Raw genomic sequence first — 19,074 nt, 5'->3', positions numbered from 1 at the left:
AGGTGTCCTCCAGGTTCCAGATGTGCTCGAGGACGGCCGACCTCTGCATTAGCAACACAGAGGTACGATGTGATAAATGTGATACTGTGTAACGTCTGCTTTCATCAGTAACTTATAAACAGCGCGTCACTGATTTTAACATTTAGCAGCAGTCTAGAGGTTCTACCTGACACACGCGGCTCAGGTCTCGTGCCAGATCCACAACAAACAGCTGATCGTCATTCAGAGGCTCCGTCCTGTCCTTCTTTGCTTTCTTATGCGATTCCTGTGAGGAAAATGAGGAAAACAGAGGTCGAGTCAATTTAAAGGACAACAGTGGTTGTACTATCCCTGTGATGGAAATTTTATATTATCCCTTAATGCCAATCATTTTCATTATTAATGCCTTAATAATGATCTGATTGTTTCTGATTCATGTTCATATTCTTAAGTGTTAATCATACACATCCTTAAACATTCCATGTATTGTACAAGTATATTGCTGCAGGCCTCTGAGCAAGAGGGGTCCTCAGTTATCTTTTGAGCAGGAAGCCTAGTTCTGATTTGATCACTCTGTGAGACAGTGTCTGACTGTCTGACTTGATGACTCTGTGACGTAGTGTTTGAGTTAGAAAAGAAACAGAATGCTCCTTGAGTGAGGCCTCCTCTTTTGTCATCTTTGCTCATGTAGACTTGGCAAATTGTCCTGAAGTTTGAGCTCATGTGTGGAGGTTTTGTGTTATCTGTGGGCTTTAGAACTCGGGACAGGAGGAGAAGTTTTCCGAGAACCTTGGTGTGCACTTTGTGTGAGCATCAACTTGTTCTCTCCACCCGGGTGCCTTTCTTTTCTTTTACCTATTCTTTTCCTTTCTTTTTTTAATTTTTCTACATGCATATGGAGAAATAAATTCGCAAAGACAACTTTTGAAATCTTCTTTTCATTAAGTGGTCAGAAGCTTTCATGGTAATTTTTTTTCCACAACAATCCCACTGGTGTGTGATCACACTAGTAAATGTATTTGGTTTAGTATGTGTGTAATTTGGTTGCAGAGAGCTAACTTACTGTTTAGGGGGAGAACCATATGGGTGCAGTACCTGACTCCCAACAATAGGGGCAGTGGTTTGTGCCGATGCGAGTTTGCTGTGCTTCACAACGAAGAGAAAAAATGACGTTGTCCGTGTCTCATGCTTTCTTCACGTTTATTTCAGCTGTACTCCAGGTGCTGGAGTCCGGTAACACCTTCATAAAATAATAAGGTCAAACTAGAACGAAGGCGCCCGGTGAGCTGAACTACACGCATCCTGACTCTGTTCGTGTCAGCGGAGAAGAGAAACACGCTCGCTTTCCCCTCTGCTCAGTGACGGAAGAATGAGGCCGCGAGGAGCGTGACCATGAGTGAGGCCTGACTAAGACTGTGACAACTAAATTACACAGCAGCCACTAGCTCTACATTTGGCATATATATATTTTTAGTGGCCCAACGGTCTCAAAACTTGATGTTTCATGTATTTCATAATTGTCTCAGAACCTTCATGTCACAATGCATTTCTTTTTTCACTTTACATAACAGAAATTAATATACACTTTTAATTGAAATGAAAATATGTGTAGTCTGTGATTACATTTAATATGTAAATTATATATTACATTTGCAGAAAAATACATCTCTCTTTGAAGAGTAAATACACAAACTCAGTCTTTGCTTCAGACTCTTTATTGTCTCACTGGTTCCTGTAATAGAAGATTTTACACAAAAGTAAAATGAATCACAATATTTCAGAGAAAGCACTAAACTCAAAATATCACAGATTATGATTCAAAACATGAGAATTAACAGCTATTAAATATAAACATAAACATAAATTTATGGTAAAATCTATAAAGATCTTCAACCATTGTTGACAATTATTTGGAACAGCAACACATGTTGCAGAGACAAATGTTAATTAAAAGTAATGGCTGACGTAGTGATTGTGATGAGATAATACAAGTCACAGTTATTCAACAGAAAACTTTGATTTCATTTAACAAGTATAATGAATATTTGTTACTTGAGCTCTATTTGTATTAGATGATTTACATTTCATCCAGACTTTTAATGGCGTTGTCTTTGGAGCATTCTTTCCAGTCTCTGGGAATTTCTCCATCACCTTGGAATTTTTTGTTATAGCGCTGTTCCAGCTCTGCCTTAAACCGACAAACAAACCATTTCCAGTACGACAGGTTAGATCCATCAGGAGTAATTCTCCAGTTCTCATACTCTGGTCCAGCTGTTCTGTACAGTTTGTAGGGAATGGCTGTGTTTGAATCATGGCTAGGACGAAAACGTCCATCACCTGCAACTTTTGTTGTACAAAACTCAATACTCATTTCCTCTGTGCCTATGTAGTGCCATCCATTGACTGCAATGGATCTATGAAATGGAACACTGTGGTCACCATCATGATTTTCCATAGTGTTGGTACAAAGAGCACTGCAGAACGGACACTGGACCCAGCAGCAACTACACAGGTGTTCAATAAGGATCTGATCAGGCTGCAGCCCGAACTCCTTCATCTTATCTAGCGAGAGGCTGCTCATCTCTGTAACTATGGAGGTCAGGCCTGTCTCTACCTCGTCTTTAAGATGGTCAAATTTATTGATGTCACTGAAGTTTTGAGAAGGAATGATAAAAGACTTTAGGTTTTTTTCTATCAGAGAACTAGTGAACTCTTTCAGCCACATGTCAATGTTTCCTCTCTGGGATTTGACTTTGTCTGTTGCTGTAAATAAAGCATTGCTCACTAGATTCTTCATGTCTTCAACATTCTTCTTCAGTATCTTCTGAGCTTTTTCTTTCTGTTCTTTGAAAATGTATTTACTCACTTTCCCTGTTATAAAACTCTCCATATGTTTCCTTGGGTGATGGATGTAGTTAATGTAATCTTCAAAGTCTTCTTTCTCTGCCAGTGACTTCAACACATGTTTCTCCAGGTCCAGTCTGTTGCCATTGAATGCTGGGTGACTACACTTTATTTCATTAGTCAGATCCACAGCTGTCCTGTTATAGACAGCCTCAATGATGGAAACCTTCAGGTTTTCACAGATCAGTCCTCCCAGAACAACAGCAGATGAGGCTTCTCTGCAGTAGCTACTGAAAATGTTGTAGTATTGTTCTCTCTTGGTTTCTAGAAAAACGTTTGGATCGTTCTTCATCTTGAATTTTTTGTGGGACTCTATGAACCAACTCTCTGCTCTGTCAAACACAAACAAACAGAGATCAACTGTAAACTCCTTCATCAGAAAATATTTTTTCTCTCTCTCTGACCCTTCTGCCACTTTTCCTTTTATATCTTTGGCCACTTCTTGTAAATAAGCTGAACTGAAGCCTGATGAAGCGACAGGTTTGGTTTTAAATGTGTCCATAGACTGTTTTTCTACACGGTCGATGAAGGTTCTGAGGTGATGTTGTTCTTCAGGCGGTAGAGTCGACGTTTTCCAAAACTTCCACACAGATTTACTGAAATAATCACTATAATCTTTTAGATCTGCCATCTTTTTATAAGTTAGTTTCTTTTTTCTGTCATCAATCAGTTTACATTCAAACCCAAGCTCCTGGAGGATCTTTAACTGTTCCTCTTCCATTTTAATGTCTTCAACAGGTTGAAGACCTTCGGTCAGTTCTTTGACCCAGTCACTCCACACAGAGTCAAACTGTTTTTTAAGTTCCTCTTCATTTTTGGCCTTTTCTCTTAACTTCTGAGCGAGTTCTTTGCTCTTTTGCAGCAGCTTGGTCTCAAACTCTGTCTTTGTTTCCTCCCACTTTTTACAAGCTTTCTTCTGCAGAAGAACTTCATCCAGTTTTCTTTTCACTTCTTTCACTTGTACAATATTAAAATCCTCGATTTTAATTGCAAACTGATTTCGCCACTGAACCAACATTTCTCTGTCTTTGTCATCTTCAAAATACTTTGTCATTTCACTTTTAATTTCTTCGTATGTTTCACTTATTTCTTTGTAAAGATAACTGAGCTCAACTTTGTCCAGTTTTCCATTTTCAATTCTGGTGTGAAGCTGGTTTTCAATAGTCAACATGTTGCTCCTCAGGGTCCAGGTCCAGTTTCCGTACTGAACCTCAAGTTTTCTGTACACTGCGATTTCCAGTGTGTTTTTGAAGCTGAAGACAAAGTTTTCATTCAGCAGCGCGTTCCACAGGTCCTGGATTTTACCGCTGAACTGTGACAGAGTGACCCCATCAGACCGTGAAGCCTTAGACAGGATGAAGTCCTTCAGCTCCTGCACGCTCTCGCTGTAACCTGGGTTTGGAGGAGCCATCGGTGGACTTCCCTCCCACAGCTGAGCAAAGTATTTCACATCTGTCTGAACATCGAATGCAATGATGTCACTGAAGCTCTCTGCGTCGCTGCCCTCCTCTTTGGCTGCAAGTTGAACCATCTGGTCCAGTTTTTCTTGCAGGCGTCTCTTTCCTTCCAGGTTTTTCTCTGTGGCTGTGATGTCTGTAACATTCTGGTGAACAAAGACACAACTTGGAGAAAGTTTGACCTTCTTCATCCTCATAAAAGCCTGAACAACAATCTGCAGAACATCCTGCATGTCGGCTGGATTCTCTCCAAAGATGTTGATGAGCGTCATGTTTCCCAGACCAACTACAAACGTTGCCAGCTCGTTGTCGTGGTGAAGTGTGTCGTTTCCTTCCAGCTCCAGAGCTCGCAGTCCTTCGGTGTCCACCACTAGAATGTAGTCAAACCTCAGGTCCATCTCCTCTGACACCTTGAGCAGCTGCATGAAGGCTCCTTTGGTGCATCTGCCAGCACTCACTGCAAACTGCAGTCCAAACATGGCGTTCAGCATCGTTGACTTCCCGCTGCTCTGAACGCCCAGAACCGACAACACAAAGACTCTGCGGTCGCCCACTTTCCTCCTGACTTCATGTAAAACACTGGAGATCCACGTTAGAGGCACGTGACATGCGTCTCCATCCATCAGCTCCAGGGGGTGTCCTGATATCAACAGCTCTGCAGCCAGCGCCGGGTATTTGGACCAGTGGGTCGGATCCTCCTCTGCAGGTTTGTCCAGAGATTTATGGGCTTCAAAGATCTGCCCCATTTCTCTAAAGATGTGCTCCAAGCCAAACGTGGCCGACTGCAGCTTCTGGGAGATTTGTTCAAGCTCAGTTTGTTTGGTTTTTAACTGGTCTGATTTTTCAGGTTCCTTCTTTAGAGCCAAAACCTCCGACCATGTTTTATCATAGTCTTGAAGTATTGAACAGAGATCATCAGTAGAGAGAGCGTCTATCAAGATCTGGGTCCATTTAAGGAAATACTCTTTGTCTGATGACGGCAGTGAAGACAAACTGTTGATGAACAACTTCATCACTTCACTACATGAAGCTTTGCACTGATCTCGTCGTATTTGCATCAGTTGCTGTTGTTTTTTACTTTTCTCCTTTTCAATGTTTCCTGTGAGGTGATACAGCTCTTTGTTTATTCTGCACCAGTTTTGCCACAGGTCACCGTGACAACGGAGGAATTCATCTTTGATCTTTGAAACATCCATCTTCGAAGGCAGCATTTGCTTTGCAGATTTTCCATTGCGGTCTGTGTCATTTTTATCCGTCCTATAAAGCAGATTCACTATTTTCACTGCAGCAGATTTTCCTTCGAGGCACAATGTATTTTCATCTACTTTGAATTCAGAAACCTCAGCCAACGCTTCAAGCTGGAAGGATTCATGTGGTCCAGATAAGATCTTTCCAATTATTTTTTTCAGTTCAGCAGAAACATCTGCCAGGCTTCTGTCTTTTAGACCCATTTTGTAGTTTCCCTTTTTTTTAACAACAGCATCACAGCTGTCATCCATAAGACAAATCAAGGGTTTTTCAGACTTTAAGAGGGCTTCGATGACCGTCCAGCTTTTGTCTCCTTTCTCCAGCGTCGGCACCAGAACAACGTTGACTGAAGACTTTCCAAGCAGTATTTCTCGCTGCCGTTTAAACTCCAGCGCGTCTCCATGCAGGTTACAGAAGGCGATGCAGGCAGTGAAGGCATCGTTGGCTTTGCCAGCAGGACAGTACCAGGCGATCTCTGCCACGCCGTCCATCAGCAGCCGGCTCTTGGTGCTGCCTGCACAGTTTCTGTGGAAGAAGGTGCTGTGACGCTCGTTGATCAGGTCGTTCATCAGCTGAGACTTGGACACTGACAGAGAACCCAGACGCAGGAACGACACCATGTGGGTCTGAGCTTTGTAGACGGGGACACTCGTCATGGTTGGAGGGGTCCGCCATGTTTTAATGATTTGTCTGAAGGTCCAGAGAGGAAAGTGAACCTCACCAGTTAGTGGGTGAGGAACCAGCAGAGGTAACGCGTACTGACACTGGGAGAGTTTAGTGACCATGTTCTGCTGCAGGAAGCTGTCAGAGCAGTGGAACACGGCCATCTGAACGTCCATCGGATGAATGTGAGTTTGTTTTAATTGATCCGGTTTAACACTGTTGCTGCAGAAATCATCATCATCACTTTCATCTGTATCTACGGTGACAGTCTCTAGACTTCTCCCCTCAGGACATTGTTGTTTTACAGGAATGTATCTGGCTCTGTAGTCTAACATCATCAGCCGCTGAAGAAACCTACAAGCTAGATCTTTCTCCAATGTCTCATGGTCCTGTTTAACTAACGAACTGATCATAAGAAAATCAGCAAGTGACATCTTCTGTTGAAGTTTGTCTTGAAGGTGAAGTCTCCTGAATAATGTTCCATGTTCTTCTTCTTCTAAAATGTTTACTGGCTGTTAATAGAGAAACACATTCATTCATTGTCATTGGATGTGACATAAAACTCAAGTTATCCTGATTAATCATAAGATCTCACCTTTCCCTTCATTTTGTCTTCACACTTCTCCAGCTCATCTGCAATAGAACAATGCAACAAACCGAGCAGTTACAAACATAACGTTGTTTTGTGTTGTATATTTTCCCCTTTTAAACATGATGTGTTTTGTTTATTATATAATTAATATTTTGTCTGGCCATTGTAGCAGTTTAGTACAAAAATGTAAATAATTACTTAAAAAGAATTTAATAATTGAATAATTTAATTGCAGTAATGCTTAATTCTTTCTCTTATGTAAAGTAAGTAAAGGAATCATATTTAACTTGAAATATATAAGTTTGTTAAATTATAAACTTGTCCACCTACAATATGTTTTATTTTGAAATCCGGTTTAGCTGCTCCCTCCCAATCATTCCACTGCGATCATTCCTTGTTCTCTCTCCCTTCGAATGTCTTCACTCCTCAACCTCAGTACGTTGCCAGTTCTCCATCTTGTGATGCTGCCCTGGTCTCTGTCTTATTGGAACCAGCAGCTTTTTGAAAGCTGTCGACTTTACTTTACTCATGTTTGAAGAAAGGTTTTGGGTCTTGTTTGTTCCCAGAGAATGACCTTGTTCCAACAACTCTCAAGTGAAAACCTGTTCAACTCACAGAATGTAGTCAAAGACTATTTTACTACTAGTCAGGAACACTTAGACTGGGATTTTCAACATATCTTGGTTGAACTCATTTATGACTTTCTTCATTTTTCTGCTGTAGCAGTCTGGATGGTTGTGTAATAACTAAAAATCATTAAAGCAACATTTGTGGTGTTTTTTATTTATTTTAAGGCGAACTCTGATGTTGAACCTGTGTCTGTCGTCTCTGCAGACTGTTCACCAACACTAGCAACACTTTGACCATTTTGTCTTATAGTGGAATTTAGTCTATCTTTATTTTTATATATATTGTCACTGTTTTATATTATCACTAAGGTTTAATGTCTGTTGCTGGTAATTGGGGTTAAAGAGCTCGTTTTGTTGAGAACATCTGCTTATGTCAGGTTGTTTAACAGCTAGACTCTGTTCATGCCTTATTGCAACATAGGCTGATAGCCGTGGTGAATTCATAAAACAAGAGGCCCACAGTGGCGTAAGTTCAGAGTGTACAGTATGCTGGGGTCGGCATTTGCTGTTACCTCTCTATCTTTAGTTTGATTATTGGTCTACCATATGTAATAAATTCACAATTATTGATTTGAACTTTACAGGTGCGTCTGCTTGAATTTTCTTAAGTAGTTAATATCCTGAACATACTACAGTGTTCATCCATGTGTCCTATTAGGTCCACAGATCAGAAAGGTAATTGATATGTTTTCATAATTCTCTATAGATTTTATTTAGGCTGAGTAAGGTTTTCCAGAACAAAAGAATAGTTTAATGAATTTACCTTTTTCTTTTGGCACAGTTTTAACTTTTGAGTCCTTTTCATCTTCTGCGTTGTCACAGTTCTCCATCCTCTCTGTTCTTAGCTGTTGACAATATAAAATAAAATCAGTTAGAATTTTTTTGTGTGTTTGTTTATACAGCAACAAATAATATCAAGGCCATTTAAATCCTTGTTAGTGTTGTTTCTCCTGCCTATTAATTAACCGTTATTCAGTTTTCATGTTTCAGAAACAATTTTTTTAGAATTTGTTGTGACGTCTATTTAACATTTGACAATTTAGTTTAGTATCTGTGAATTGTATCTAATGAGCATTGGTCATTATGATCTGGTCTGCATTGATCTGTATGCGGCACATCGCCAGGTTTGGCGCCAAAGCTACCGAGAAGTTGAGAAGGAAGTCAACACAACACCATATAAGTGTTGTTCATATAATAGGATATAATAGCCGTTAGCATGTAGTCAGCATTGTAGCACCACCTGCTCTAGTATACGACGCATTAATGGATCTATCGCTACAATAGTTTTATGTTATGTTATGAGCCAAAAACCGTCATGCGCGAAACTAATCGCTAATAGCTAAAAAGCTAAGTAAACAATGTACAGTAAAGGTTCAAACATCGTCACATTCAGTCCATATTACTAGTGACCCAATCCCATCCTCTGTTATTTATGTTCTGTGAAGTGACCCAATCAGCCTTTTGCTTTCTAGCACGCCCACAGACCTTGTCTTAAATTATTTATTGGTCCACCATTTGGTCGCGATTTTTATTGCACCGACATCATAAAAAGCGATCGGCCTTGTATACTTATATACTTTATTAACAAATTTTATGAATACCTTACAAACATGAGAATTGACAAATAGGCACACCAGAAAAATCTAAAATAGAAATACAGGTAAAATAAAATAAAATAAAAAACATAGAACAGTTACATATATAACGAGCGCACAGACAAATAAACAAGAAATAGAGCACTAAAAAAGCAGAGACTTAGAAATACATGACATTGTTTTCCTGGCCTTTTTGTTGAGTTTACTCATGACTTTTAGGGATTTAAAGTAATTGGAAAAGTAAATGAGGAACAAGGAAAGGGAGGGAGTACAACTATTCCATTGACATGTGTAAATGTGATATTTGCACATAAGTAAAATTGAGTTAATTGTGTCTGAGATTCCTGAATCCAAGTTGCCCATGTAATAAATACTGTTTAAATAAGAGAAGGGGCGAATGTTGTCTAACTTTAAGGACATCCAATCATGAATGTCATTCCAAAACCTTTTAACACATGAGCAGTTCCATCCATCCATCCATTTTCTTAACCGCTTACTCCCTAGTGCGGGGTCACGGGGGTGCTGGAGCCTATCCCAGCTGTCTTTGGGCGAGAGGCAGGGTACACTCTGGACAGGTCGCCAGTCCATCGCAGGGCAACACATAGACAGACAACCATTCACTCACACACTCACACCTACGGGCAATGGAGAGAAGCCAATCAACCTAATGCACGTCTTTGGACTGTGGGAGGAAGCCGGAGAACCCGGAGAGAACCCACGCAAACACGGGGAGAACGTGCAAACTCCACACAGAAAGGCACCAGGGCCGCCCACATGAGCAGTTATAAAATAAATGTTCACTAGTTTCAGGCTCTTTGTGGCAGAAAGTGCAGGGGTCTACTTCAAACTTAAACCAATTTGCTGGCTGTTAATAGTGTGAGGTGTTAAACCTTACTTTGTAAAGTGCCTTGAGATAACTTGTTGTGATTTGGCGCTATTGAATTGAATTGAATTGAATTGAATTGAATTGAATTGAATTGAATTGAATTGAATTGAATTGAATTGAATTGCTATAATTTCTCTCCCAATAATTTCTCTCCCAAAAATTCCTATGCCTTTAATAATAGAGATTAAGAGATTAATTTTAGATAAAATTTTGCACAATCATTTCTGTTGCTAAAATGAATAAAAGAGGGCTGATTGGGCATCCCTGTTGAATACCATGATTCACTGCAAACCTGTCCAAGACATTGTGGACTAGAGACACACTGCTATTGATATCATTGTAAAACATATGTATAACATTAGAAGAGTTAGGCCCAAACCCAAATAGATTTAAAGCTTTATAGAGAAAGGTGTGTTCTAATTTGTCAAAGGCTTTAAAGAAGTCTAAAACTAAGATAAAGCTGTCATCTGGGATCAGATAATTATAGTCAAGGATATCTAAAAATTAATCCATTGTGGTTGTGGATTTGTCTCCCTTTAATGAAGGCTGACTGGGTTTCATCTACTATCTTGCATAAGCCTGTTGGCATAAACAAGAGCAAGGAGTTTGTAATCTACGCAAAGGAGTGTAATTGGCCTCCAGTTGTCTAAGAAGACCTTTTTTTATTAGGCTTTGGTATGAGTGTGATAATGCCAGGTTTCATTGTTGGAAAAGTAGAATTGTGTATAAAATCTTTGAATGCTTTATAAACTAGCTCTCCAATTTTGCCCCAAAAGTGAAAAAAAATTCAGTTTTAAGCACGTCACAACCTGGAGACTTTCCAGTGGACATCTGTGACATGGCACTGTCCAACTCTTCTAACATGATTTCTGATTCTGTTATGGTTTCGAATTGTTCATCTATTTTTGCTTAATTAGGTCCAGAAATTTTCCAGCATCCTGTTCTGAGTACCTAGAACAGTAGAGTTTTTAGTAGAATATATAGATGTATAGTTGTGATAACTTATCATTTAATATAATAGAAAGAGTAATTGCTAAACTCTTTGAAATAAGCCACAAGTCTAGTCTGGAGCAGTGTTTTCGCCCTGTGTTATTGATCCAGGTCCAGGATCCAGGTAAAATGTCTTCTGCCTGGATTAATATTTTGCCAAATATCTGTGAGGTCAAGAGACAGGGAGAGTTCTGAACTTAAGGGATTGGGGGAAATTGTGTCGAGCTGTGTTGCATGCACGCACAATCTAATGTAACCATAATTTGACTCTATACTCTCTGTCTTCTTTGCCAAAATCCTCTCTGAACCAGATTTTCATCTCACTGCACATCCTGGAGTTTTTGGCCATTTTTCACACTTGGTCTCGGGCAGTTCTCATAGAATCTTTAACTTGTTGACATCATCTGAGATACTCTTAAATCCGAGCATGATTGCATCAACCGAACCTCTGATCTTGACAACTGCTTCAGTATTTTCACTCATTTGCCATTCAATTGCTTGGAAGTGTTCAGCCTGGCAGTCAAACTTGCGAGTGAGATTTTGAATGGCGCTGAAGAGAACACTATAGGAGATCTCCCTTTTCATCAGCTTTTTTTTCATCTTTTTCCAGTGTGGACTCTTTACTGGCGTATGTTGTCTATCTGGTTTGGGATTTTTCCTATGTGCCTCAGCTTCTTCCATAGATACTATATGTTCATCGTCGCATGCCTCTTAGAAAGCAGTTAGTGTGTAGCTGTGATACATATTGGCGTTTTCGCCAGCCATAGCTTAGCATTAGCTCATTTTGTTGTCGATGAATTAAGCGATTCGAGCAGGAAAAGGTAACTTCCTCCTCTAAAGAAAAACTTTGGTAAAGTGTTTCTGTTTGATACGAGTCTTAATGTCTGGAGACAAAAGTACCAGAAGGTGTTTTAAGATTATTTTCATAGAGCCCGACTACTCACATCTAATAATAATAATAATAATAATAATAATAATAATAATAATAATAATAATAATAATAATGCCACGGTTTGGACGCAATAAATTCCCCAGGTAAAGATTTTAGGGAGCTTATTACTTTTTGATTTAAAAGTCTCACTGATTGTAAAAATAGGATTTACAGTACTTTTACTTGTTCACTACCAGCCGTCAAATAAAAGTCAGCTCGGGCTGCAAGGTTTAGTTCATCGTTCACAGTTCTTTAGTGATTCGTTCATATGCATCGTTCGTGCGTTCACTTGTCACGTGACAGCGGAGCCGCGCAGGCTCTGTAGCGAGCAGCGTCTCTCCAGTTCGTTCCTGATTCCTTTCTACAGGTCCTTACAGATCGTTCGTTCGTTCTTTTATCATGTGACCGCTGCCAAGCGACTCTCGCGCTGTTAAACAACAGTGGCAGGGAAGATGCAGGACATAAGTCATAATGTATGACTTAACATAATAACATAATAATTAATTTCTGGTCCCTAACAAGGGTACATGCCCAGATTGCTTCCCCAAAGCGCCGGGGACACCTCATGTGACCACTGTCAAGCAGAGGAGCAGCGACTCTAGTCTGAGCTCCTCTCCTTTTTAAGGATGAGTCCTGCCACGCTGCAGGCTCATTTCAGCAGCTTTTAGCCGTTTTATTATCCTGTGTTCGCATAATAACAGTAAATTTAATTTGAGTTCTGTAACATCCTAAGCCTTCATTGTAAAGTACCTTTAGATGATGTTTGCTGTAAATTGTTGCAATATAAAAAAATTGTCGTAAATATGGCCAGACTCGCCTGTTTGTTGCCTTATAATATTTTGTTTTATTCTGTTGTTAAAAATGTAAAGTAAACTCACCTTTTCTCTTCTGGTGTAATCTGTGTGGATATAACCTGCAGCTCTATACTTCTTCAAGTAGGATGTTAGATGAACTGAACCACTATTTATAGTGATGGCAAGAAGAAAAGTGAAAGTACTGTGTAACGATAAGTTATCATTTCACTGTGTGACTAAAAGGTTAAACGTTGAAGATAGTTTTACTGTCAATATCATATTTAGCAGACGTACACAGGAATTGAAATTGCAATTATCTTTAAGGCCTACATTGCACAATGTATGAGAAACAGTAAAAATGATTAATAACCTTTTATACTCCAGGCCTGTTTTCTGGAAAATGGCATAGCTACATTCAAATGAATTTATTTCTGCAACCACCAAGTCTATTTGAATACAAATAATGTCATAATGTAGGGGACACTTGAGATGTGATATGTGGTGTAAAAAATTGTTAGGAATGTGATGTTTATGAATAATAAAAAAGTAAAATATTTCAGTTCTGTCTGAAGATAAAAGCACTTTCAGGATGAATATCTCTGTAAATAGAGTTTTTTTTGTTCTGTCCGGTACTTTAACAAGCAGCATGTATTAGGCTGAATGCCATATTGTGATGGACAGAAGAAGAAGAGCAATGTGCCACATACAGATCAATGACCAGATCATAATGACCAATGCTCATTAGATACAATTCACAGATACTAAACTAGATTGTCAAATGTTAAATAGACGTCACAACAAATTCTAAAAGAAATCTTTTCTGAACTCTGAGAACTCTGCTACGCACATCAAGCTGACAACCACGTGGTTATGTGCTCTGGAAGAGAAATGTATAACGGTTAGTTAATAGGCAGGAGAAACAACACTAACAAGGATTAAAATGGCCTTGATATTATTAATTGCTGTATAAACAAACACAAGAAATTCTAACTGATTTTATTTTATATTGTCAACAGCTAAGAACAGAGAGGATGGAGAACTGTGACAACGCAGCACATGAAAAGGACTCAAAAGTTAAAACTGTGCCAAAAGAAAAAGGTGAATTCATTAAACTATTCTTTTGTTCTGGAAAACCTTACTCAACCTAAATAAAATCTATAGAGAATTATGAAAACATATCAATTACCTTTCTGATCTGTGGACCTAATAGGACACATGGATGAACACTGTAGTATATTCAGGATATTAACTACTTAAGAAAATTCAAGCAGACGCACCTGTAAAGTTCAAATCAATAATTGTGAATTTATTACATATGGTAGACCAATAATCAAACTAAAGATAGAGAGGTAACAGCAAATGCCGACCCCAGCATACTGTACACTCTGAACTTACGCCACTGTGGGCCTCTTGTTTTATGAATTCACCACGGCTATCAGCCTATGTTGCAATAAGGCATGAACAGAGTCTAGCTGTTAAACAACCTGACATAAGCAGATGTTCTCAACAAAACGAGCTCTTTAACCCCAATTACCAGCAACAGACATTAAACCTTAGTGATAATATAAAACAGTGACAATATATAACAATAAAGATAGACTAAATTCCACTACAAGACAAAGATGGTCAAAGTGTTGCCAGTGTTGGTGAACAGTCTGCAGAGAAGACAGACACAGGTTCAACATCAGAGTTTGCTTTAAAATAAATAAAAAGGCACCAAGAACGTTGCTTTAATGATTTTAACTGAATTATTTATTTTTTATATATACTCCATGGTTCCCGACAACCATCCAGACTGCTACAGCAGAAAGATGTTTGATGAACGCGAGAAGCAGAAATAACAACTGGAGCCCAAGGACGAACATGTCTTTGGGCTCCAGCTGCTGGTTCCAATAAGACAGAGACCTGGAGCCCAAAGACAAACATATTGAATCCTCAGTTATTCAGCAAAGAAGTGAGATTATTAAAAAATTTTGAGCAAAAGAACTATTGCTAAGGACATGCTAATAATCAACACAAATAAAGAAACAGTCTAATCTAAAATCCTAAATCAAACAGGTCCATGTCCAGGATAAATTTAATCACAAGTAAACAGACAACACATTAAATTTTCATGGAAACTAAATGGGTTTTAACTGATTCTGCATTTCTACAACCAAGTCATGAATGAGTTCAACCAAGATATGTTGAAAATCCCAGTCTAAGCCCTTATCTTGGTTTTGTGAGACAAAGTCAGAACATCTGACACAATGGTGAATATTTCCCATATGTTTTCTCAAATCTAAAATCTGGAGACAGCAATTTCAAAAGCCTAATCTGTGGCATAATGTATAAGAAGGATTTTCACCTAGAGCCAAACACGTTCATGTGGACAATATCAAGCATCAAACTATTTACACAAGAGACTGTGTTCCTGACTAGTAGTAAAATAGTCTTTGACTACATTCTGTGAGTTGAACAGGTTTTCACTTGAGAGTTTTTGGAACAAGGTCATTCTCTGGGAACAAACAAGACCCAAAAACCTTCTTCAAACATGAGTCAAAGTAAAGTCGTCAGCTTTCAAAAAGCTGCTGGTTCCAATAAGACAGAGACCAGGGCAGCATCACAAGATGGAGAACTGGCAACGTACTGAGGTTGAGGAGTGAAGACATTCTAAGGGAGAGAGAACAAGGAATGATCGCAGTGGAATGATTGGGAGGGAGCGGCCAAACTGGAAAGGCTATTTTAAAATAAAACATATATTGTAGGTGGACAAGTTGTAACATTATAAATGAATAATCTAACAAACATATATATTTCAAGTTAAATATGATTCATTTTCTTTCCTTCACATAAGAGATAGAGTTAAGCATTACTGCAATTAAATTAAAGAATTTTAAAATTCTTAAAAAAATAATTATTTACATTTTTGTACTAAACTACTACAATGGACAGACAAGATATTAATTATATAATAAACAAAAAACATCATGTTTAAAGGGGAAAATATACAACACAAAAGAACATTATGTTTGTAACTGCTCTGTTTGTTGCATTGTCCTATTGCAGATGAGCTGGAGAAGTGTGAAGACAAATGGAGGCAAAGGTGAGATCTTGTGATTAATCGGGATAACTTATAACATATTAATTACCTTTCTGATCTGTGGACCTAATAGGACACATGGATGAACACTGTAGTATATTCAGGATATTAACTACTTAAGAAAATTCAAGCAGACGCACCTGTAAAGTTCAAATCAATAATTGTGAATTTATTACATATGGTAGACCAATAATCAAACTAAAGATAGAGAGGTAACAGCAAATGCCGACCCCAGCATACTGTACACTCTGAACTTACGCCACTGTGGGCCTCTTGTTTTATGAATTCACCACGGCTATCAGCCTATGTTGCAATAAGGCATGAACAATGTCTAGCTGTTAAACAACCTGACATAAGCAGATGTTCTCAACAAAACGAGCTCTTTAACCCCAATTACCAGCAACAGACATTAAACCTTAGTGATAATATAAAACAGTGACAATATATAACAATAAAGATAGACTAAATTCCACTACAAGACAAAGATGGTCAAAGTGTTGCCAGTGTTGGTGAACAGTCTGCAGAGAAGACAGACACAGGTTCAACATCAGAGTTTGCTTTAAAATAAATAAAAAGGCACCAAGAACGTTGCTTTAATGATTTTAACTGAATTATTTATTTTTTATATATACTCCATGGTTCCCGACAACCATCCAGACTGCTACAGCAGAAAGATGTTTGATGAACGCGAGAAGCAGAAATAACAACTGGAGCCCAAGGACGAACATGTCTTTGGGCTCCAGCTGCTGGTTCCAATAAGACAGAGACCTGGAGCCCAAAGACAAACATATTGAATCCTCAGTTATTCAGCAAAGAAGTGAGATTATTAAAAAATTTTGAGCAAAAGAACTATTGCTAAGGACATGCTAATAATCAACACAAATAAAGAAACAGTCTAATCTAAAATCCTAAATCAAACAGGTCCATGTCCAGGATAAATTTAATCACAAGTAAACAGACAACACATTAAATTTTCATGGAAACTAAATGGGTTTTAACTGATTCTGCATTTCTACAACCAAGTCATGAATGAGTTCAACCAAGATATGTTGAAAATCCCAGTCTAAGCCCTTATCTTGGTTTTGTGAGACAAAGTCAGAACATCTGACACAATGGTGAATATTTCCCATATGTTTTCTCAAATCTAAAATCTGGAGACAGCAATTTCAAAAAGCCTAATCTGTGGCATAATGTATAAGAAGGATTTTCACCTAGAGCCAAACACGTTCATGTGGACAATATCAAGCATCAAACTATTTACACAAGAGACTGTGTTCCTGACTAGTAGTAAAATAGTCTTTGACTACATTCTGTGAGTTGAACAGGTTTTCACTTGAGAGTTTTTGGAACAAGGTCATTCTCTGGGAACAAACAAGACCCAAAAACCTTCTTCAAACATGAGTCAAAGTAAAGTCGTCAGCTTTCAAAAAGCTGCTGGTTCCAATAAGACAGAGACCAGGGCAGCATCACAAGATGGAGAACTGGCAACGTACTGAGGTTGAGGAGTGAAGACATTCTAAGGGAGAGAGAACAAGGAATGATCGCAGTGGAATGATTGGGAGGGAGCGGCCAAACTGGAAAGGCTATTTTAAAATAAAACATATATTGTAGGTGGACAAGTTGTAACATTATAAATGAATAATCTAACAAACATATATATTTCAAGTTAAATATGATTCATTTTCTTTCCTTCACATAAGAGATAGAGTTAAGCATTACTGCAATTAAATTAAAGAATTTTAAAATTCTTAAAAAAATAATTATTTACATTTTTGTACTAAACTACTACAATGGACAGACAAGATATTAATTATATAATAAACAAAAAACATCATGTTTAAAGGGGAAAATATACAACACAAAAGAACATTATGTTTGTAACTGCTCTGTTTGTTGCATTGTCCTATTGCAGATGAGCTGGAGAAGTGTGAAGACAAATGGAGGCAAAGGTGAGATCTTGTGATTAATCGGGATAACTTATAACATATTAATTACCTTTCTGATCTGTGGACCTAATAGGACACATGGATGAACACTGTAGTATATTCAGGATATTAACTACTTAAGAAAATTCAAGCAGACGCACCTGTAAAGTTCAAATCAATAATTGTGAATTTATTACATATGGTAGACCAATAATCAAACTAAAGATAGAGAGGTAACAGCAAATGCCGACCCCAGCATACTGTACACTCTGAACTTACGCCACTGTGGGCCTCTTGTTTTATGAATTCACCACGGCTATCAGCCTATGTTGCAATAAGGCATGAACAGAGTCTAGCTGTTAAACAACCTGACATAAGCAGATGTTCTCAACAAAACGAGCTCTTTAACCCCAATTACCAGCAACAGACATTAAACCTTAGTGATAATATAAAACAGTGACAATATATAACAATAAAGATAGACTAAATTCCACTACAAGACAAAGATGGTCAAAGTGTTGCTAGTGTTGGTGAACAGTCTGCAGAGACGACAGACACAGGTTCAACATCAGAGTTTGCTTTAAAATAAATAAAAAGGCACCAAGAACGTTGCTTTAATGATTTTAACTGAATTATTTATTTTTTACATATACTCCATGGTCCCCGACAACCATCCAGACTGCTACAGCAGAAAGATGTTTGATGAACGCGAGAAGCAGAAACAACAACCAAAGAAATGTTTGTCCTTGGGCTCCAGAAAACGTTCATGTGGACAATATCAAGTAACAAACTATTTACATGAGAGACTCTGTCCCTGACTAGTAGTAAAATAGTCTTTGACTACATTCTGTGAGTTGTTCAGTGAGTACAAATTTATATTTTAACAAACATAAGTTCAAGTTATTGACAAACATATTTCAAGTTAAATATGATTCCTTTACTTACTTTATGTAAGAGAAAAAATTAGGCATTAATGCAATCAAATTAAAGAGTTATTTAATTCTTATTAAATAATTATTTACTGTACATTTCTGTACTAAACTACGACATGGCCAGACAAAATATTAATTATATAATAAACAAAACACATCATGTTTAAAGGGGAAAATATACAATAGAAAAGAACATTATGTTTGTAACTGCTCGGTTTGTTGCATTGTCCTATTGCAGATGAGCTGGAGAAGTGTGAAGAAAAAATGAAGGGAAAGGTGAGATCTTATGATTAATCAGGATAACTTGAGTTTTATGTCATATCCAATGACAAAGCCAAAATTCTATTTTCAATATTACTTGTGATTGCTGTAAATGCATTATAACTGCATTATTTAATAAACTAAATGTGCTACCTAACAAAATAAGAAAATTGTTCATGTGTTTTCTTAATCTGTAAGTAAATAAA

The 19,074-nt window shown here is 38.0% G+C and overlaps 2 protein-coding genes across 3 annotated transcripts in view; both read right to left on the bottom strand.

Annotated features, from left to right (window-relative positions):
• si:ch211-120g10.1 (butyrophilin subfamily 3 member A3) overlaps positions 1–19,074 on the bottom strand; it is a 30,030-nt gene that overhangs the window by 1,861 nt on the left and 9,095 nt on the right. The gene's annotated exons all lie outside the window — the stretch shown is intronic.
• Positions 1,679–12,791, bottom strand: LOC114860111 (interferon-induced very large GTPase 1-like). Its single transcript, XM_029158415.3, has 4 exons — positions 12,753–12,791; positions 8,236–8,317; positions 6,847–6,884; positions 1,679–6,763 (listed from the first exon to the last, which is right to left on the bottom strand). Exons 2-4 carry the CDS (start codon positions 8,300–8,302, stop codon positions 2,057–2,059), a joined length of 4,812 nt encoding a protein of 1,603 aa, XP_029014248.1. The 5' UTR covers positions 8,303–8,317; positions 12,753–12,791; the 3' UTR covers positions 1,679–2,056.

This window comes from Betta splendens, chromosome 8 (genome assembly GCF_900634795.4).
Source record: "Betta splendens chromosome 8, fBetSpl5.4, whole genome shotgun sequence".
NCBI classification, from domain to species: Eukaryota; Metazoa; Chordata; class Actinopteri; order Anabantiformes; family Osphronemidae; genus Betta; species Betta splendens.
The sequence above is the reverse complement of the archived record's forward strand: the minus strand, read 5'-3'. Positions and strand labels throughout refer to the sequence as shown.

What these genes read in the sequence shown, in the direction of transcription:
- LOC114860111 (XM_029158415.3), bottom strand. Translation starts at nt 8,302, where the DNA reads ATGGAGAACTGTGACAACGCAGAAGATGAAAAGGACTCAAAAGTTAAA. An exon ending in AACTGTGCCAAAAGAAAAAG is followed by an intron (nt 6,885 to 8,235) that starts GTAAATTCATTA and finishes GTTCTATTGCAG; the next exon opens with ATGAGCTGGAGAAGTGTGAA. An exon ending in AAGACAAAATGAAGGGAAAG is followed by an intron (nt 6,764 to 6,846) that starts GTGAGATCTTAT and finishes CTCTATTAACAG; the next exon opens with CCAGTAAACATTTTAGAAGA.